The sequence below is a fragment of the Lissotriton vulgaris genome, chromosome 11, assembly GCF_964263255.1.
Source record: "Lissotriton vulgaris chromosome 11, aLisVul1.2, whole genome shotgun sequence".
NCBI lineage: Eukaryota > Metazoa > Chordata > Amphibia > Caudata > Salamandridae > Lissotriton > Lissotriton vulgaris.
Window position 1 is genome coordinate 175979936 of NC_141699.1, and position 22929 is coordinate 176002864.

The window sequence follows — 22929 nt, forward strand, 5'->3', positions numbered from 1 at the left end:
GCAGCCTGGAGCCATGCACCATACAGTTTGGGCAGATTTGTAATATTGTAGCACCCTCAGCCACTCCAGAGCTGAGAGCAGACAATCTTAACTATTTATTCACTGACTAAGCCCAGCAAACAGTTGCTGGCAGCACGTTTCAGAGCAGCAGAGCCAGGGCACAGGTGCCGCCGGTGGTGCGCGCTGGTGAGTGGCATTAAATGCGTGACAATGTATTTCAGTGTGGTGATGCGGAACACAACACTGAAATGCGTGAGCGTCACACCTGATGTGTGATACTTGGCAGGCATGTGCCCTGGCCCTGCCTACACTGCTTCTGAGCGCGCAGCCTTGTTGCGATATATTGGCCATGAGCCGCCTCTGCCCCCATCCCAGGCGCTCTGCTCTGTAAATTATATTTAGACATTTAAAAACTCCCACGTAGTCTGGCACAGATTTGACTGGTGCCTAACCATGCGTGCCCTCTTTGTTTCTGAAGGCTAACCATGCCACATTATTGTGCATCTGGAAAGATAAACAATGGCCCGAGCTCCATCAGAAAGTCTCTCTGGACTTCAGGCAATAGCCAAAGGTCAGAGGTCCTGCGCATGTGACCCCGGCGAGGAGGGAGGGGCAGGCTGCGCTCTATCACCTCCTTGTCTCTAAAAAGGCATTTGTACGGGACTGTGTGAGCCAGTGAGGCCAGCTGGCCCTCAGAATATGCCTTTTGTACCTTCATATCTGGGTTTGAAGGGGCCTGCCTGGATGTGCATGCGTGCTGTAAAAACACGGGTTAACCCAAAAAGTCACTGGGACCTGGGTGATTAGTTGATACAAACAATGTGGTCCCAGATAGTAGAACAAATACATCGAAAGTAAAATCACTTGAATAAATACAAGAAAAATTATAACAACATTGTTTTTAATCACAACATGTCTCGTAAAAAATTATTCATAAAATAGATACACAGTAAATCACATATAATGCCCCTAAAGGGTAGGACAGGGAAGGGTAGTGATGGGATAGTGAAGGTATAGGAATTATAACACTGGTCATTAAGACCTGAATACACCAGAAATAATAATAGATTAACACAATGGAAAGGACAATTCATAAATTAATTCAGCAATCATGCCCCAAATAAAGCAGAATCACAAATGATAAGTCAGGGAAGAGGCTGAACACAGGAGGAAGTGTTGACGTTTCGACCCAAGTAGATGCAGGCGTAGTGTAAACCTTGCTAGAGGGTCTTCATCAGGACAAAGGGACGTGAAGGGAGGGGCAATGAATCTGGTCTGTGAGACTTCTGATCAGGTATTGAAAAAGGTACCGCCCATAGATCAAGGTCCTTTAGTTATTAAGGAAATACAGCACGTGGGGTTCGGTTGCAATGGCTCTCAGCAATACTACACTGTGGCTGCGTCTGATTTGCATATACCGGTGTGTTATAGACGTTTGTAGGTGGTAGGTCATGAGCTGTATAGAGAACCCGGAATACCGTGTCTTGGACCGATGCCTTATACGCTGTTACGGTGAGAGCGCCATGCGTGTCATTAAAATCTCTGTTGTCAGGAGAAACACAGCCTTGAACGGGGGTTCTGATGTAATTACTGTAGATGTCAGTGGTTAGACGCCGTTGTGGTAAAAGGCAAAGAATTACTCAGGGATCGTGGTTCAATAGCCGCATCCAGCAGCAGGGTCTGTACGGGACGTAGTCAAGGGCTAATAAATGGATTCAAAGGAGCAGCAGTCATCCAAACTGATGACTGCATCTACTTGGGTCGAAACGTCGACACTTCCACCTGTGTTCAGCCTCTTCCCTGACTTATCATTTGTGATTCTGCTTTATTTGGGGCATGATTGCTGAATTAATTGATGAATTGTTTTTTCCATTGTGTTAATCTATTATTATTTCTGGTGTATTCAGGTCTTAATGACCAGTGTTATAATTCCTATACCTTCACTATCCCATCACTACCCTTCCCTGTCCTACCCTCTAGGGTCATTATATGTGATTTACTGTGTATCTATTTTATGAATGATTTTTTACGAGACACGTTGTGATTAAAAAGAATGTTGTTATAATTTTTCTTGTATTTATTCAAGTGATTTTACTTTCGATTTATTTGTTCTACTATCTGGGACCACATTGTTTGGATGTGCATGCGGGCCTCAATTTCTCTGGAAAGCATCTCGAGAGTTGCTAACGGGGGTCGTGGGTGCAACTTGAATAGGGCATGTGCCAATGTGTGCATCATTATATTCTTGTTTCAGGCACAAACCTAACCTTGCTTACACCTAGTTTTGCCAGTCACTGTCTTTGTTAAAAAAGATTAAAAATTGCTTTATTAACCTTCCTGCTTTCTCAAATTTGCTTGAAAATGCACCATTTCCCCACTATTTTTAGAAAACATTCTCGGGGGAGAACCCTCCCGAACCCCCGGTTCAGGCTCGCTCGCTCACATTGCTGGGTCACAAGATAAAGATTGTCTAAAAGGTGTGTCATCAACATCAAAAGTTTGGAAAGCTGTGCATTAAGGGATCACTAAACAGCATCAAAGGTTAAGTGGTGAGAGGATAGACTGCAGAATTGCTGTGAGATTTGACTAGGTGTCTTCTACAGATGAGGGACCAGTATCACAGTAAAAGAAGGCACTTCCTCAATAGTAACCCCTGAAGGGCAGTCTACATCATCAGCAGGTGATGTGTCTAAGTCACCAGCATGTTGAAGGGCTAAGTAGTCACCAGCATCTGTGTTCATAGGGAGAAGAAGGCAATCAGCCTTGCTATAGTCATCATCGCCATGATAAATCATAGAGAGCACCTGAATTTAATCTGAGCGGGAACCAAAAAGTTGTCTCATTCTACTATTGCATTTGGAATGAGACAGGGGCTTTCGTCTAGATCGCATGCAAAATGGCGTAAAGGCTGAGCCGACACAATCACCAAATGCAGAACAGCCTCCAAGGCCTTTATTGAAGAGTGAGGACGAAACAACAAGGCAGGGTTCATAGGCACCAACTGGGGCAGGGCCTGGATCAGATGGCATGGATCCATTCAAAGGTCCCATAAGCCCCAATAAGGGGGTTGAAAGTGCACTGGCAGGAACATAACATAACACGTGTCTTAGTAAAGCGCACTATCACCCAGGGGTCTCAAGGCGCTGAATAACAGATGTTTATAGTTACCCAACTCAATGGTACTCATTTTATCGACCTCAAATGGATGAAAGGCTGAGTGGACCCGCTGGGATTTGAACCTGTGACCATGAGGTCAAACACAGGCCCCTGCACTGGATACATTAGTCCACTAAGCTACCAGACCCGGAACAGGCGAGGAACTTTGAAAAAGAAAACCCATACTGCCTGGGTGAAGGTCCCTATGTGTGCAGAGTCATTACCAGGGGCCTAAATGTCATTTACGGGAGCACATTTTCCATCACCAGATGTAGAGTCTATTCTTGCATCATACTTACAAACTTCAGTTCACATACCACAGAAAAGGTAGGGGAGGGGAACCGCCGACTGGACAATCTACATCTGGACCTCACCCGTCAAAACAGGAACTGGGCCAGGTCCTGGTATGGCATCTGGAAGAAGAGCAGTGCTGATTTCCAGGACGCTAGTCCTTAACCTTCAAGAGTTGTTATACTGTCGAGTAAGACTTCCATGGCATAAAGTATGGTGGTGAGCTTGATGTTGAATCCGGATCAATTCTATCTAGTGTGTCCATTTGGAGAAGATGGCATGGGTACGCTCTTCTTCCTACTCTTGTTGGAGGTGGATATTCAACAGCCTCAACTGCGTTTGAGGCCTTGTAGTGGGCCTACGTGTTTCTGATGTGTGAGGAGCTGAACTACAACCAGACTGGGTGTCACTTTCTCATGTACATTGGTTATAAACTTTGTCAAACATTAAAACAAATCTGGTGATCGGCTTTTTTCAGATTGAAATGCTAAAAGGGATATCACAATTATTGAGACTAGAGCAAGACTGACCCATTGTAATACAAATTTTCAAACAACATTGGCTCACTAAAGTTAAGCATTGTCACTGTTCCTTCCAGAGAAGGTGACATTCATAAACGACAATCATCTTTATGTTTTGAATGTTACTTTACCAGGCAGAGGTGGAGCCAGAAGTTGATTTGAAAGGAGCTGCAGGTGTTCCAAGGTGATGTCCCTTACGGCAGGGATATGAAAGAGGCGAGTAAATGTATGTGGGGATTTGGGAGCAAAGATGTTCAGAAGAGCAATACGGCAGTACAGTCTGGCAAGAGATGCTTCACATCTCAAGAGTTCTCTGTGAACAGAAAACATACAGAATGGGAACATTTCAATACAGAAAACCTTGATCTTAAGTAGACTACCATTTCATATTTAAATTATAGATTTTCTTACCTCAAAAAGTTAATAAAATAGTAATATGAATGCATTTATTCATGAGAACGCCAATTCCTTTTGTGTGTATGTAAATTGACTTAAGTTGTAAACATCATGCACTTCCATTCTCAGTAGTTACTGTACATGCACCAGTTTTAGACACAATTAAGGGGACTAATTAATTCTGCTAGGAGGCTACCTCATTCACGTCCATCATTGATATTGCGGTTCCAGTCCTGAAGAGCTAATGCATTCTAGGTTTGTAGTAAAAGTTTGCTTCAACTGAGTTAGAAATAGCAATTATCTGTAATAAGTTGGAGCCTAAGACTGAAAACATGGTGCTAATGATAGCATGGAGTGAGGTGGCAACCCAAGATTGAGCAACAGATTATGCATATCTTCTGATACCAAACTATTCTTGGACCCAGTACATGTATATCTCATAAATAACTAGCATCACTATCAGCAGTGTCCATTGTTAAGTAATATGGCTAAGCTAAAAGAAAAAGCTAGTTACCTTCGCTAACAATCTTTCTAGCCGATACTGCTATCCGGCAGATTCCCCACCTTCCGATTATCCAAGGTGACAGACTGCATCCGGTGACCTCTGTCTTCCATCGTCAGTGCCAGTATGTATGTATGTATGTATGTATGTATAGGCATTTATATAGCGCACTACTTACCCGTAGGGTCCCAAGGCGCTTCGACCGCTGCGAAACCCTTCCTGGCTTCCCTGAGAGATGGTCCCTTAATGGGTATCTCCAGGCTGAGACCAGGCATCCCCGGCGGTCTGGTGGGGCCGTTAGTGAAGATGAGGCAAGCTAATGCCCAGAGTTGCTGAGTGTGATCGCTGATCAGAGTGGGCACCGAGGCGAGAGAATTATCGAGTCCGCTGACCCTGGTCCAGAAACCTGCCGCGCCGGGAATCGAACCCTGGTCCCGGGCTGTCCTCTGCTCTCGGGTCTGCCGCCTCTAACCAGTGAGCCACACTACGCGCTGCCTCCAAATTGTCACAGGAAAACATCAATAGTGACACATAGTGCCCACCCCGGCACCTTGACGTCAGTCCTGTGTCCATATTTTCCATACAGCCAGAGGCTGAGAAAAAGGAAGATTCCTCACCTTTCAAATAGATTCATAAGCACTACTCTCCCAGCAATGGGTGTGAAGGATGGTCAGAAGAGGAAATTCTGGAGGTCCAAGCATGCAAAATTACCATTTCTTCTGAGAACAATAATGCTTATCAAAGGAGTGAAGAGAAGCCCGTATCACAGCACAGAAATCTCAACTCCAATCTCTGGCGAAAGGAAAGGGGGACATTTTGCCAAGGTAGAATGATCCTAGATTTCCTCCAGCACCACCTGTGAAAAGGTGTAGCAAATGTTGAATCACAAAGAACAAATTACTTACCTTTGTGTCAGACTGTATCCAGAAATTTGAAAGCGCAGGCAGGTGGTGTTGTTCAACTCTGTGCTGGCGTTATCCCCACCAGATGCAAAATGTGCATTGCCTATATAGGCATCACAGCACGCTGATAAATTCTTTTCACACCTTTCGACGGCAGAAGCGTTGAGCCAAGAAGAATGCTGAGACACTGGTGAGAATTGCTAAAGGCCTCATTTGGGTGACCCTAAAATTAAACAAGTTCACAAAGTGGGTAGAATATGAGATTCGGTAAGGAGTCTGCAGCTGGATAGTCTCAACCAGATAAGATATTACTAAAGGTAAGTAACTTGTTCATCCGATAGAGACTATTTAGGTGCAGATTATATATTTAGAATAGATACTCAAGCAATACCTCCCCAGAGGAGGGTCTGTGAACAGATTAGACCAAAAGCTCCTGCAGGGTCGATAGGGCAGATAGGGAAAAATGCCCATCACAAGGGTCCTGACCTTCCAGACAGTAATGTTTGGAGAACGCATGCAAAGATGCCCAACAGTGCTGCCTGACAGATGTCCAGGACAGGGACTCTAGAAAGTAAAGCAGTGGTTGTTTCCTTAGCTCTGGTGCAATGAATACAAAAGCCCTCTTGGGGTTACTTTTTGGTGAGTGCATAGCAGATTTTTATGCATAACACTATCCATTGTGATATGTTTTTTTTCTACACAGCACCATCCTTTTTTGTCCGACATACCCAACGAACAGTTGATCATCCACCCGAAAGTCTCTAGTGCAATCAAGGTATAACAACAAAACTCCTTTTGTGCCCAGTTGGTAGAGTTTTTCCTGTTCTGTGAAAGGGTGAGAAGGAGCAAAGAAGGTAAGCAAGATAATATTTTGGCCTACATTAAAAGATGTCACAACATCATGAAGGAGGAGGCATGTGTCCTCAGAACCAGCTTGTCTGGGTAGAATATTGTGTAGTGTGACTCCCTTGGCTGATGTTGTGGCACCACAAAAAAAGTTGTGCAGTGGCTCGAAAGGTGAGCACATAGAAAAGGTTAACACCAGATTGAGGTCTCATGGAGGGAACAGGTGTGGGAAGTCCCTAGAGAAAACAGGTCGAACTGATGACCTAAACAAAGAAGGTTGGTCCGGCAACCGCAAGAAAGCCAAAATAGCTCACGAGAAACCTTTAACTGTGTGTGCCCAGAGCAGAGCCCTGCTGGTCCAGAGAAGTACAAACAGGAAAATCTGGGATAGCGATGTAGAAAGTGGGCAGATGTTCACCATGCCACAAATATGTCCCAACAGCTGGTGTATAATGTCTTGGTGGAGGGACACCTGACTCCCAGAATGTAACAGACTTCAGGAGGATAATCTAAAGCTGCAAACTGTTGCTACTAAATCTCTACCCTTGAAGGCAGCAGGTGCACAGATTCGGGTGCAAGACCCTTCACTGCTGCTGCAACAAAAGATCCTCCTGACGGGGCATCCTGATATGAAAACCATTGCTCATGAGTTCGGGATCCCATACACTGTGTCCAATCAGGACACTCAAGAATGACTTTGGCCCGGTCATTCCTGATCTTCTATAGAAATCTGGGCAGGTGCGGTTTTGGTGGAAAGGCGTCTGGGAGGCAGGAGTTCCACTTGACCCGAAAGGAGGCGCACAGCGAGAGCTGCCTTGGAAATGCCATTACGTAGAATGTCCGACATTGCACGTTCTTGGCAGTGGCGAACAGATCTAATCCAGACTCTACCCACTTTTGAAAGAGCTCTTGCACCACCCCCAGCTGGAGATGCCATTCGTTATCTGCTAGGCATCGACAGAAGAGTTTGTCCGCCCTTGCGTTCAGAGATCCCGCCAGATTGTGAACCACCAGGGAAATGTCCAGAAATATAGAGCCTCTTGACAGAAGGTCCATGACCCCACATTGCCTGGTTTGTTGCAGTATCATATGGCAGTACTGTAATCCATCAATCCTGCACCAACCTTCCCCTGATTGAAGGAAGAAAGGCTTTCAATGGCAATTAATTTGCACAGCACTCCAACAAGTTGGTGTTGAGCCCAGACTCTGCCAGAGACCAGAGACCTCTAATCTCCGCCTCTCCCATGTGCCCGTCTCAGCCCAGGAGTGACTCATCTGTCACCACAGTCCTATCCAGTTGGGTAAAGGAGAGGGTTGGCCACTGACCCAATCGCAGTTTGTGAGCCAATACTCCAGATCCTTCTCAGTTCCCTCTGGGATCTGGACCAGGAAGAAGGGATTCAACTGATGCTGTGCCCACTGGAACTTCAGGTCCCACTGTAGAGCCCACATATACCAACATGCATGTGTCACAAGCAGGATGCAGTAGGCCATGAAGCACAACAGCCACAGAGTCAGTCTCACAGAAATCCAGGATAGAGGCTGCAGCATGGATATTCTAGCCTGAATATCCTGGACTTGACATTCAGTAGGGCAGGCCCAAAACTGCATTGTATCCAGAACCGCTCCAATGAAAAGGAGTGTCTGAGAGGAAGTCAGGTGTGACTGACTCTGGGACGTTGATAGTGAACCCCTGCAGCTACGGCTGAAGAAGCATTTCTGTTTATCTGTATATCCGTTTTCCGTTTCTGCATCACTTCTCGCAGGATTGATAATGAACCCCCAACCTTTCATCAATGACAATGTAAGCTGCTCTCTATTTATCATTTAGAAATTGCTATGTATAGGCTTAAGGGGATAAGGAAAAAAAGGCAAGGATCAAAAAGAACAATAGTTACTTACCTGTAATCTGTTGTTCTCCAGTATTGGTGTCTTTCATAGATTCACATGCCTGAATCATTCCCCGTCGTCGGAGTAGGAGTCCCACGGTATATAAAAAAGCAGTAATATGCCATTTGTACATAGCAAATAACAATTATACCCAACCAGGAAGTAAAGTAGCCCCAGCTACAGTGGAGAAAACTTCCACATTAGTGACTATCCGAGTCATTATGTATAGACCAAACTGCAGCCAATCAGGCCACAGCTCCCACCAGAATGCTCTCCCCAGAGACCCAGGCTCTCAGATTTTGTAGCACCGGAGTGTACCTGAGTATAATATACATAAATCCAGCCTTAGTGAGACTCTGAGGGGAGGTGGGTGGGTGCATGTGAATCTATGAAAGACACCAATACTGGAGAACCACAGATTACAGGTAAGTAACTATTGTTCTTCTCCAGTATTAGGGGTGTCTTTCATAGATTCACATGCCTGAATCAGAGTAGTTAGCAGTAATATAATACATCGCTCTTGGACGCCAAGCTACACAGTTTTCATGCATGAACATAAAGTAATGCAATAACATATTAAAGCGTCAAAAGAGAAAGAGGAGGTGGGAGAGATCATCAGAGGCTCACCTTATTGAAAAAGATTACGCAGGACTGCCCTTCCCACCGAGGCATCGGTATCACTTGAAGAATCCAGACAGTAATGCCTCGTGAATGTGTGCCTGCTGGACCATGTTGCAGCTCTGCAGATCTGCAGGAGAGGCACACCAGCAAACAAAGCAGTGGAAGAAGAGACTGCTCTCGTAGAATGAGCTCTAGGTAAGGTCTGTAAGGGTTTACCTGCTTGTTGATGGAAGTGCCCTATCGTTGATGAGACCCACCTAGCGATAGTCTGTTTTGTCACTGCACAGCCTTGTCTCAGTCTGCCATGCGCTACAAATAGCTGATCCGTCTTCCTGATGGCAGCTGTCCTTGAAAGATAAAACTTAAGACATCTCTTGATATCTAAAGAGTGTAAAGTCCGCTCAGCTGGCGACTGCGGATTCGGAAAAAATGGCTTAAGTATCACTGGCTCATTCAAATGAAAATCCGATGGTACTTTGGGCATGTACTTCGGGTTGGTGCGCAGTATCACAGAGTCATTCGTGAATTGCAAGAAAGGTGGCTTAATCATGAATGCCTGCATGTCACTAACCCTTCTAGCTGATGTTAATGCCAGCAGTAATGCGACTTTCCAAGTGATGAACTTCAGATCAACTTTATGGATCGGCTCAAAGGGATGGCGTATGAGCTGAGCTAGTACTATATTCAAATGCCAGGATGGAGGTGGCCGACGTATTGGAGGAAAGATACGAAATAAACCCTTAAAGAATTGTTGGATTATTCTTGAGGAATAAAGAGAATTCGTACCATCCTGACGATATCGGGAGATAGCCGCTAGGAACACCTTAAGTGTTGAGTGCGCCAAACCTGTTTTAGCCAACTGTAAAAAGAAGGGTAAGATCTTCTCCGGTTCAGCATACGTGGGATGTAAAGTCATAGTTTGGCACCAAACACAAAAACGCTTCCATTTAAGCTTGTAAGTTTTGTTCGTTGAAGGCGCTCTAACATTGGCTAGGACTTCTTGACAGTCTTGTGGAATGTTTAAATGCGCAAACTCATGGTGTTGAGGAGCCAAGCCGATAATTTCAGAGAATGAGGGTCGGGATGATATACTCTGCCTTCTTAAATTGTCAGAAGATTTGGAATTTGAGGCAGTTGGAATGGTTCGCGTTCTGAGAGAAGAAGAAGCTGTGTGAACCAATATTGTCGTGGCCACCGTGGAGCAATCAAAATTATTCGACACGGTTGTCTTCTCATTTTCTTGATGACTTTGGGAATTAAAGGAATTGGCGGGAAGGCGTAGGCAAATATCCTCTCCCAATTCATTGACAGAGCATCCCCGCAAGATTCTCTGTGGGGAATCCAGCTCGCAAACTGTGTACATTTCTTGTTCCGATATGTTGCGAATAGATCTAGATCGGGGTGACCCCATCTCTGGAAGATCCGATCCAGCGCTGGTTGATGCAGTTCCCACTCGTGAGTTCTGCTCTTGGATCTGCTCAGGGAATCTGCTAGCACATTGGCTACCCCTGGAACGTGCACCGCTGACAAGTTGATGTTGTGATCCAGAGCCCAATTCCAGATCTCTTGAGCCTGCTGGGACAACCGGGCTGATCTTGTGCCCCCCTGCTTGTTCAGGTAATGCATGCTCGTTGTGTTGTCTGTTCGAATCAACACTGTCGAGTCTTCCAGTATTGCTTAAAAAGATTTCATGTTGAGGAAAATGGCCCTTAATTCCAATAAATTGATGTGCCATTTCCTTTGCTGTCTGTCCCATTTGCCACTGATCGTCATCCCTTGAAAGTGAGCGCCCCAACCTTCTAGCGAGGCATCCGTGGTTACGATGAATCTGGGGACTTCTGCGAGGAAAACACAGCCCACCTGCAGGTTGTGTTCCTGACTCCACCACAGGATTGTGTTCTTCATTCGAGGCGTTAAGGTGATGATATCCTCGAAGGAACCTGATACCTGCACCCATTGGCAACCGAGTTCCTCTTGCAAGGGTCTCATTCTCAGACGACAGTTTGGAGTGAGAGGGATGCACGATGAGATCATCCCTAGGAAAGATTTGAATTTTCGAACAGAAACGCACTCTTTTTTGAGGAGTGCAGTCGCCATCCTTTGAATCTTCTCCTGTCTTTCGCTTGAAATGAAGACCTGAGCGAGCTTGGAATCCAGCGTTGCTCCTAGGAAAGACTTCCTTTGTGATGGTTCCAGATCTGATTTCTCGTAGTTCACTGAGAAACCTAAGCTTTGGAGCAGGCAAAGGCATTTCTGGACATGTTTGCTTGTTGTGGCGTAGGAATTGGCCTTGATAAGGCAGTCGTCCAGATAGGGGTATATCTGAATACCCTGTAATCGCAAGTGGGCCGCTACAGGTGCCAACATTTTTGTGAATACCCTCGGGGCTGAACGTAGTCCAAACGGAAGCACCTTGAATTGGAAGTCCCTGCCAGCCACTCTGAACCTTAGGAACTTCCTGTGCCTGGGGAATATGGGTACGTGGAAGTAAGCATCCTGAAGGTCTAGTGTTGCCATGTGGTCCCCTTCTGTCAGAAACTGGAGGATCTCTTGGAGTGTCAACATTCTGAACGTTAATTTTTTGATGTATTTGTTGAGGGCACGCAAATCGAGGATGGGGCGCCATTCCCCCGATTTTTTGCGTATCAAGAAAAAACGAGAGTAAAAACCTTTTCCTCTCTGATGTTGAGGTACTCTCTCGATTGCCCCCTTTCGAATCATTGTATTGATTTGGATGAACAGCTCTTTGAGATGTGCTGGGGGCAGTCCTTTTGGGGGCGAATTTGGTGGGGTTTTTACAAATTCCAATATGTGGCCCTTGGAAACCACATCCAGGACCCATCTGTCTGTGGTAATTTCTGACCATTTTGAGCAATGTAGGGATATTCTTCCTCCAATTTGTTTCTGGCTGGGGCAAAGTGGTGGCAGGATGCGTTCCTCACTTCTTGTTAGTGTTGTCTCTGCCCCGATATGTTGTTTTCCCTCGGGGCTGTGAATAATTATTTCGTCTTTGGCCATAAGATTGTTGCCTATATGGCTGGTACCTCTGGTTATTTTGGTTGTTCGTATAGGAACGTTGTTGGTAATATCCTCCTCTATTTGTGAAGTTACCTCTTCCTCTTGCACCACGAAAGGAAGATTTCCGGTACTGCAGAGTACCCAACGATCATGCAGTTTCTGTATCTTTCTTGATGGCTTGCAAAGCCTCATCCACATGCGAGCCGAATAGGTACTCGCCATCATAAGCCATATTCAACACCTTGGTTTGCACCTCCTGCCTAAAGGATGTAGATTTCAACCATCCCTCTCTTCTAAGGACTGCAGCTCCTGCCAACTGCCTGAATCCTGTAGCTGCTACGTCCACTGCAGCATCAATGATTTCCGACGAAGCACACTCCCCTTCCTGCAAAATGTTTGTGGCTTCAGTCCGGTCCGGTTCAGGCAGTTTTTGAATGTAAGGCGATATGTCTGACCACATCTGCCTATCATATCTGCCGAGAATTGCCAGCGAATTAGCAGCCCTAACTGTGGTCGCTGCAATAGTCGATACCTTCTTCCCAATGGTATCGAGTCGCCTCCCATCTCTGTCCGTAGGAGTGGAGATCTGAGATGACGGGTTCTTTGCTCTCTTTTGAGCTGCTTGCGCAATGACTGACTCCGTCTTGGCCTGGCTGATCAGGCAAGCAGGTGAAGAAGTTGGTGCTCTGTACTTTTTATCAACTCGTGGTAAAACCGCAGGTAAAGAATATGGTGTGGCCATGATCTTTAGACCTTCTTTCCAAATAAAGTCTATAATAGGAATAGACCAATTTTGCCTCTGCGACAAACTCTTAAAGTCGTACAGGAAGCATTCGTCCTGTTTAGCCTCCATGGTAATGAGAAATCTCTTAGTTGCTTTGTCCATAATCCTATGGAAATTTGCAATATCCACCGGTGGTGACTCAGCTTTTGGTTGTTCATCTGGAGAAGGTGTGTCAGCTTGATAATCTTCATACTCCGACGAATCCGTTTTATCTAATTCACCTTCTTCATGAGTTTCCTCATCACTATTCTCACCCTCCGTTTGGTGGTAGGACACCGGTGTTGATGGTCGGGCATGCTCCGCTTCTTCAGTCATTGTAGCCATTGGTGTCGAGGTTACTCGAGGCCGTGGAGAAGTGATTTGTGATTCGCCTGACTCTGAAGGCGGAAAACGGCGATAATAATCGCTCAACATATACTGCAAATTTTGGAAAAGTTCCATTGGCATTTGCATCCCTGGTGTTGGTTCAGTCTCCAACCTAGGCGGTTGTATCACTTGTTCCTCTTCCTCCTGATCCTTTATTTGTATTAGCAAATCAGATGGGCTCTCTGCTGCCTGAAATAACTCATCACCAGAGTCATCTTCCTCAGAATCCAAGAGCCTGTCTGGCATCTTTAGTGGCGACATCGATGTAGACTCTGTTGAACGCTTTTGCAATAGTGCCGCAGTGGTGGCTGGAGACGGCAGCGGTATCACGTTGCTCCTTGCTGACCAGACTTGAAGATCTGTGCAAGATGACAACTTTGGTGTTGTTGGATTCTCTTGTGCCATTGTTAAGTCTGTTTCTTGTGGCTTTGTCTTCGTCGTCGACGATGTGCTTGTCGACCATAATTGTTCCGTCGACGACAGTGGCTGTTTAGTCTTCGTCGACGAGATGGACTTCATCGTCGACGACGAGGGGGTCGTCGACGGGACCACTTTCTTCGTCGACGGGGCCGTCGACGGGACTATCTTCTTCGTCGACGAGGCCGTCGACGATGACTTCGTCAACGGGGCCGTCGACGGGGTCTTCTTCGTCGTCGATGGATTCGTCGACGGCAGCTTCGACGACGATGATGTAATCGTCGGCAAGGTCTTCTTCGTCGACGGTAAGGCTGTCGTCGATGGCAATCTCGTCGTCGACGCTCGTATTAGCTTCGTCGACGGAGGCTCGTCGACGAGAGGTGTGACTATTTTCGTCGACGAGATTGGACGAATCTGGACATGAACATAAGTTGGAGAGGACGCTGAGGACATCACCATAGAAGGTTTTGGTGAGGAAAAAGTCATAGTAGAAGTCACTGCCGTGGCTGCTTTACAGGAAAACGGCAGAGTAGTCGCTGCCTTGGTCACAGGCCTCTGAGGCGACACTAAAGACGCAGTCTTTTTTGATTCTGTTGTCCTCACAGATTTCTCAGAGGATTTTTTCATCTTAGAGGTAGAAGGGTCGCCAGCGTCATCAGTGAGCTGGGCCTGTCTTGCCACCTTAGCCTTAGGAGTAGTCACCTTACTCTCAGCCATCCTCTTTCTAGATCCCATAGAAGACCCTGAGGCCAAACTTCCTACCTCAGAGATTGGGTGATCCTTATCTTTAATCCACTGTAACCATAGCAGCAGGCGACCATCTCTGTCCCTGAGGGTCTTTGGAGGAAAGGTGCGACAAATCTTGCACTCCTTAGCCTGATGATCAGGGTACAAGCAGTAGATGCAGAGGGTATGAGGATCCTCCTTAAACAGCCTTGCTTTTCCGCAGGATTCACAGGCCCTGAACAGGGACTTTGATGTAGACATGTTTGAAAGTGAAAACTTTCAGAAGTAGAGAAAGAACTGAGCAGAGCTCAGAAAGACTCCCTATCACACGACGTGCGGTAAAAAATCTAAGAGCCTGGGTCTCTGGGGAGAGCATTCTGGTGGGAGCTGTGGCCTGATTGGCTGCAGTTTGGTCTATACATAATGACTTGGATAGTCACTAATGTGGACGTTTTCTCCACTGTAGCTGGGGCTACTTTACTTCCTGGTTGGGTATAATTGTTATTTGCTATGTACAAATGGCATATTACTGCTTTTTTATATACCGTGGGACTCCTACTCCGACGACGGGGAATGATTCAGGCATGTGAATCTATGAAAGACACCCCTAATACTGGAGAATCTGGGATCCAGTTACTAAATGGATTTAAGATACTCCCCCTATTTGTGTATTTTCGCAGCCTGTTTCTCATTTATATTATTTCTGCTCCTTTTCACATTGCTCAATGTATGACTGTTTGTTGAAGTAAAACAATAAATAAAATAAAAAAAAAAAAAAAAAGATAGTGAACCCCTGCAAATGTAGGTCTACCGTAGTCTGGAGGTGGAAGACGATCGCCTGTGGTGAGAATGCCTTCAACTGCCAATCACTGAGGTAGAGAGACCATCATTTTTATTGTTTCAATGCGTCCCCACCATGTTATTAATTTAGGATTTCAGGAATCAAGAAGGTTTTGTATTTTTGCTGAGTTATTTTCTCTTTACGTAGTATCTTTATGTAGCAGGGTGTCTAATAAATTCTATGCCTAGGTATTTTCAGGTGTCCAGGTTGCCAGGCAAGTCCAGAGTTGCCTAAAACCTCTTTGGAACAGATATTTTTAATCCTTTAACCTCTGATTTGTCTCCATTGAGGCAGTATCCCACCACTTTAGCATAGTCTTCAATAGTATTGATAAGCACTTCAATAAATGGGCGAGCGTTGTCCGTCACAACCAAGATATGGATTAGTTACTTACCTGTAATCCTAGTTCTCTTCCAGGGGTATCCTCATCAAAGTCATAAGCATTAGAATATTCCCGCCCATGCGCGGGACCCCGGAAACACTATATTATATATACTCATATATATATATATATATAAATACATATATATATATATATATATAAAAACATGCAATAGCAGCCAAATAACATCAGAGCTGAAATATGCTGTGAAGAATTTCCACCATACATGAATAATAAGCATTAGAAAAATGAGAAACAACACCAAAGATTGTTTAGAAACTGTTTTAATGCTCAGAAAGCAGTAGAAATTCTCATAACTCACTGAAAGCATAGAAAGCTCCCAGGCTGCATTGCAATCACACAGTCTAAAAAGACTGAAAAGCTAACCTGTAGCTGTATACAAAAAAACTGACACCGTGCCTTTAAGGCACCCCTGACCCCCTGTATCCCATCATGCCTCAGGGGTGACAGGTCAGTTGTTCTTTTCGGAGACTGAAAACAAACCCAGTAACAAATAGGTTAAGAATATCTCCTTATTAAAGAATATCCTTTGCCCGGGGAGGCGGGAGGGTTGCTTGTCACACAAAAAATGTACGCCAGACTCCTTTTACAACGCCTGCAGGATTGGATTACAGAGAATAATATTCTCTCCCACCTGCAAGCAGGGTTCAGAGCCAAAACATCGACCATCGACCAATTACTACGGCTCCAGGTACTTATTGGAAGCATGTGGTCTTGGATGGGGGTAGCCTGTATCTAACATTTGTGGACCTCAAATCCGCCTTTGATATGGTGGATAGGTACCAATTGTGGAGCATACTAATCATCATGGGGATCCCTCTTTACCTGTGCCATCAACTTAAAAGACGATTCAGAAAAGGGGGTGGTGATGAACAGAGTGTCTGAATTAAGCAGACCACTCTTACCTAGTCCAAAGATCAGGGCTTGATCCATCACCGTTATTTATCTCACTGCACCATCCCAGCTCAGAACCTGGCTATATGCAAATCAGTCTGTCCCTGGCCCAGTGCATCATGGGAACAGGGCAGACTAAACTACCAAGCCAATTCTTCACCAGAAAGGAGACAAGCTACCGGGGACCGGTTTCTGGCATTTCAGCCGTCTTCGGCCCGGCTTGCTTGAATCCTGATGGAGCAGTGAGAAAGGGACTCATGTCTGAGTATACCCTGCCACACCTATAGTGGCCAAAAACGATTCAGAAAAGGGGGTGGTGATGAACAGAGTGTCTGAATTAAGCAGACCACTCTTACCCAGTCCAAAGATCAGGGCTTGATCCATCACCGTTATTTATCTCACTGCACCATCCCAGCTCAGAACCTGGCTATATGCAAATCAGTCTGTCCCTGGCCCAGTGCATCATGGGAACAGGGCAGACTAAACTACCAAGCCAATTCTTCACCAGAAAGGAGACAAGCTACCGGGGACCGGTTTCTGGCATTTCAGCCGTCTTCGGCCCGGCTTGCTTGAATCCTGATGGAGCAGTGAGAAAGGGACTCATGTCTGAGTATACCCTGCCACACCTATAGTGGCCAAAAACGATTCAGAAAAGGGGGTGGTGATGAACAGAGTGTCTGAATTAAGCAGACCACTCTTACCCAGTCCAAAGATCAGGGCTTGATCCATCACCGTTATTTATCTCACTGCACCATCCCAGCTCAGAACCTGGCTATATGCAAATCAGTCTGTCCCTGGCCCAGTGCATCATGGGAACAGGGCAGACTAAACTACCAAGCCAATTCTTCACCAGAAAGGAGACAAGCTACCGGGGACCGGTTTCTGGCATTTCAGCCGTCTTCGGCCCGGCTTGCTTGAATCCTGATGGAGCAGTGAGAAAGGGACTCATGTCTGAGTATACCCTGCCACACCTATAGTGGCCAAAAACGATTCAGAAAAGGGGGTGGTGATGAACAGAGTGTCTGAATTAAGCAGACCACTCTTACCCAGTCCAAAGATCAGGGCTTGATCCATCACCGTTATTTATCTCACTGCACCATCCCAGCTCAGAACCTGGCTATATGCAAATCAGTCTGTCCCTGGCCCAGTGCATCATGGGAACAGGGCAGACTAAACTACCAAGCCAATTCTTCACCAGAAAGGAGACAAGCTACCGGGGACCGGTTTCTGGCATTTCAGCCGTCTTCGGCCCGGCTTGCTTGAATCCTGATGGAGCAGTAAGAAAGGGACTCATGTCTGAGTATACCCTGCCACACCTATAGTGGCCAAAAACGATTCAGAAAAGGGGGTGGTGATGAACAGAGTGTCTGAATTAAGCAGACCACTCTTACCCAGTCCAAAGATCAGGGCTTGATCCATCACCGTTATTTATCTCACTGCACCATCCCAGCTCAGAACCTGGCTATATGCAAATCAGTCTGTCCCTGGCCCAGTGCATCATGGGAACAGGGCAGACTAAACTACCAAGCCAATTCTTCACCAGAAAGGAGACAAGCTACCGGGGACCGGTTTCTGGCATTTCAGCCGTCTTCGGCCCGGCTTGCTTGAATCCTGATGGAGCAGTGAGAAAGGGACTCATGTCTGAGTATACCCTGCCACACCTATAGTGGCCAAAAACGATTCAGAAAAGGGGGTGGTGATGAACAGAGTGTCTGAATTAAGCAGACCACTCTTACCCAGTCCAAAGATCAGGGCTAATTTGCATACAGCCAGGTTCTGAAACTGGGATAATGCAGTGAGCTAAAAAGCGGTGTTGGATCTAGCCCTGATCTCTTTACTGGGTTTGAGTATTCTGTTTAATTCAGAGACTCTGTCCCTCACCACCCCTTGTTGTAAATATTTTTGTCCACCCTAAGCGTGGAAGGGTATACTCAGATGTGAGTCCCTTGCTCATTGCACCATCAGGATTCAAGCAAGCCTGGCCGAAGACGGCTGAAATGCCAGAAACCGGTCCCCGGTAGCTTGTTTCCTTCCCAGTGTAAGAATTGGCTTTTGTAGTTTGGTTTGCCCTGTTCCCATCATGCACTGGGACAGGAACAGACTAATTTGCATACAGCCAGGTTCTGAAACTGGGATGGTGCAGTGAGCTAAAAAACGGTGTTGGATCTAGCCCTGATCTCTTGATTGGGTTTGAGTATTCTGTTTAATTCAGAGACTCTGTCCCCCACCACCCCTTGTTGTAAATATTTTTGTCCACCCTAAGCGTGGAAGGGTATACTCAGATGTGAGTCCCTTGCTCATTGCACCATCAGGATTCAAGCAAGCCGGGCCGAAGACGGCTGAAATGCCAGAAACCGGTCCCCGGTAGCTTGTTTCCTTCCCAGTGTAAGAATTGGCTTTTGTAGTTTGGTTTGCCCTGTTCCCATCATGCACTGGGACAGGAACAGACTAATTTGCATACAGCCAGGTTCTGAAACTGGGATGGTGCAGTGAGCTAAAAAACGGTGTTGGATCTAGCCCTGATCTCTTGACTGGGTTTGAGTATTCTGTTTAATTCAGAGAATCTGTCCCTCACCACCCCTTGTTGTAAATATTTTTGTCCACCCTAAGCGTGGAAGGGTATACTCAGATGTGAGTCCCTTGCTCATTGCACCATCAGGATTCAAGCAAGCCGGGCCGAAGACGGCTGAAATGCCAGAAACCGGTCCCCGGTAGCTTGTTTCCTTCCCAGTGTAAGAATTGGCTTTTGTAGTTTGGTTTGCCCTGTTCCCATCATGCACTGGGACAGGAACAGACTAATTTGCATACAGCCAGGTTCTGAAACTGGGATGGTGCAGTGAGCTAAAAAACGGTGTTGGATCTAGCCCTGATCTCTTGACTGGGTTTGAGTATTCTGTTTAATTCAGAGAATCTGTCCCTCACCACCCCTTGTTGTAAATATTTTTGTCCACCCTAAGCGTGGAAGGGTATACTCAGATGTGAGTCCCTTGCTCATTGCACCATCAGGATTCAAGCAAGCCGGGCCGAAGACGGCTGAAATGCCAGAAACCGGTCCCCGGTAGCTTGTTTCCTTCGCAGTGTAAGAATTGGCTTTTGTAGTTTGGTTTGCCCTGTTCCCATCATGCACTGGGACAGGAACAGACTAATTTGCATACAGCCAGGTTCTGAAACTGGGATGGTGCAGTGAGCTAAAAAACGGTGTTGGATCTAGCCCTGATCTCTTGACTGGGTTTGAGTATTCTGTTTAGTTCAGAGACTCTGTCCCTCACCACCCCTTGTTGTAAATATTTTTGTCCACCCTAAGCGTGGAAGGGTATACTCAGATGTGAGTCCCTTGCTCATTGCACCATCAGGATTCAAGCAAGCCGGGCCGAAGACGGCTGAAATGCCAGAAACCGGTCCCCGGTAGCTTGTTTCCTTCCCAGTGTAAGAATTGGCTTTTGTAGTTTGGTTTGCCCTGTTCCCATCATGCACTGGGACAGGAACAGACTAATTTGCATACAGCCAGGTTCTGAAACTGGGATGGTGCAGTGAGCTAAAAAACGGTGTTGGATCTAGCCCTGATCTCTTGACTGGGTTTGAGTATTCTGTTTAATTCAGAGACTCTGTCCCTCACCACCCCTTGTTGTAAATATTTTTGTCCACCCTAAGCGTGGAAGGGTATACTCAGATGTGAGTCCCTTGCTCATTGCACCATCAGGATTCAAGCAAGCCGGGCCGAAGACGGCTGAAATGCCAGAAACCGGTCCCCGGTAGCTTGTTTCCTTCCCAGTGTAAGAATTGGCTTTTGTAGTTTGGTTTGCCCTGTTCCCATCATGCACTGGGACAGGAACAGACTAATTTGCATACAGCCAGGTTCTGAAACTGGGATGGTGCAGTGAGCTAAAAAACGGTGTTGGATCTAGCCCTGATCTCTTGACTGGGTTTGAGTATTCTGTTTAATTCAGAGACTCTGTCCCCCACCACCCCTTGTTGTAAATATCAACTTAAAAGACTCCATGAAGGAACCTTCGCAAAGGTATGCTTTGGTAAATCTGGCCAGCTGTCTAGGGCATTTCCAATCGAGAAAGGGGTTAGGCAGGGGTGTGTACTTGCCCCCACACTATTTTCCCTCTTTCTAAATGGCCTTATAGAAGATCTGATCAGCGCAAAATATATTGATGCCCCTAATTTAGCTGGCGCTAAATTCCCTGCACTAATGTTTGCGGATGACACCCTGCTGCTTTCAAAAACACCAATGGGGATGCAGCGGGTGTTAGACCAATTTACCGAATTCTGTAAGAAAAGGAATCTGGTGATCAACATAGATAAAACAAAGTACATGGTGTTTAACGCCAGCACAATTAATTGCCCCCACCCGAAAATGGATGGACGACCCCTGGAAAGGGTAAAAAACTTTGTCTACCTAGGTTTGACACTGAACGACAAAATGGGGTGGGACACTCAAATGTCTAAGGCTAATCTAGGGCTGTCACAGGCCGCGGGGGGAATCTTAAAAGTGCAGAAAACTTGTGTGCATAAACTAGTGAGTGCTCCGCTAGAAATATACAAGTTCAAGCCAGATCTTCCACCCTCTACGGGGCGGAACTTTGGGGGCACCGACCAGTAAATGAGATCGGTGTTACCGAGAATAACTTTATTAGGCAGCTGCTCACTCTACCAAAAAGCACACCGCTAATACCATTAAGGCTGGATCTATATCTGAGGCCAATTGCAGAAGTAATTGCCTCTCGCCCGCTCCTTTATTGGCGAAGATTGTGGAGTGTCCTGGAGCTTGAGAGCTATAGAGAAGAATTGAAGACCGTGATGGCCTGTCAGGGTGCAGGTAGGATACAGTGGCTATCATTTATAAGGGGGTTAGCGACCAAGATTGGACTGGAGAACCTGTGGTCCAATCCTGAGGCTGCATGCCAAGTTATCTCGAGACAAACCCTGGCTGAGACCATAAAACATCATAATCTACAGGAAGCTCTTCAATCAGCCAGGCCCTCCAGTCTCACCGATAGCTTTTTAGATCACAAGAATGTTTACAGCTTTGAGAACCGGTTCTAGCAAAGAAGTTGTATCTACAGTTTAGATATGGCACACTGCCCCTGCATTCATATACAGACAAATGGAAAGAGGGCCCAGCTCGCCCCTGCCCAGGATGTGAAAACTCTAATGAGACCATAATGCATGTAATCTTGTTCTGTCCTGCCTATAGCAACAGCAAAAAGAAATGGATTATACAGCTATGTCTGAACCTGGGAGTTAGGAATTATCTAGAGTTTTTTAGAATTTTAAAATCCGATACTAATGCACTAATAGTTACAGCCGTCGCCAAGTTTCTGTTCTCTATGTGGCTAATAAGACGGAGAATGCTTCGGAAGTAACGAAGTTCCTGGGCTGTTGTTGGATAACACATCCAGGAAGACTTTGGGCTTCTACTGTATTTTAACTTTTTAAATTTGTTAATATATAACTTATTGTCTTAGGAATTTTAATGGGACTCCGCCACCAAATGGAAATTTCTAGACTATGTATATTAACTGGGATGTAACGTGTATTTATTCAATGTCTAAAATGTGTTCTGTACTTTTATGGTTCATAAACAAACCGAAATAAAGTTTTTTGAATGAAAAAAAAATATATATAAATACATATATATATAAAAACATGCAATAGCAGCCAAATAACATCAGAGCTGAAATATGCTGTGAAGAATTTCCACCATACATGAATAATAAGCATTAGAAACATGAGAAACAACACCAAAGATTGTTTAGAAACTGTTTTAATGCTCAGAAAGCAGTAGAAATTCTCATAACTCACTGAAAGCATAGAAAGCTCCCAGGCTGCATTGCAATCACACAGTCTAAAAAGACTGAAAAGCTAACCTGTAGCTGTATACAAAAAAACTGACACCGTGCCTTTAAGGCACCCCTGACCCCCTGTATCCCATCATGCCTCAGGGGTGACAGGTCAGTTGTTCTTTTCGGAGACTGAAAACAAACCCAGTAACAAATAGGTTAACAATATCTCCTTATTAAAGAATATCCTTTGCCCGGGGAGGCAGGAGGGTTGCTTATGACTTTGATGAGGATACCCCTGGAAAAGAACTAGGATTACAGGTAAGTAACTAATCCTTCTCTTCCAGGGGATCCTCATCAATAGTCATAAGCATTAGAATAAAATAGCGAGCCTCTCCTCTTCCCTGCGGGCAGAGGAATGATAAGACAGTAATCTCATCAACAAGTCTGAGTGGCTCCTCCCCCTCCCACGCGGATGATGGCGGCGGCAGGTACCTGGCGTTTCTGCTGCCTCCCGCTTCGGGGCTAACTTCGATTTCCCCTGCACTCTCTTTGAATTTGTGTGC

At 45.7% G+C, this 22929-nt stretch overlaps 1 protein-coding gene across 1 annotated transcript in view; it reads right to left on the reverse strand.

The window, feature by feature from the left end:
* The window catches only part of HECTD4 (HECT domain E3 ubiquitin protein ligase 4), a 2691195-nt gene that overhangs the window by 989688 nt on the left and 1678578 nt on the right, over positions 1 to 22929 (reverse strand). The window contains exon 59 of the mRNA XM_086943079.1: positions 4100 to 4281. Within this exon, the coding sequence (XP_086799205.1) occupies positions 4100 to 4281 (182 nt within the window). The remainder of the gene's footprint in view (positions 1 to 4099; positions 4282 to 22929) is intronic.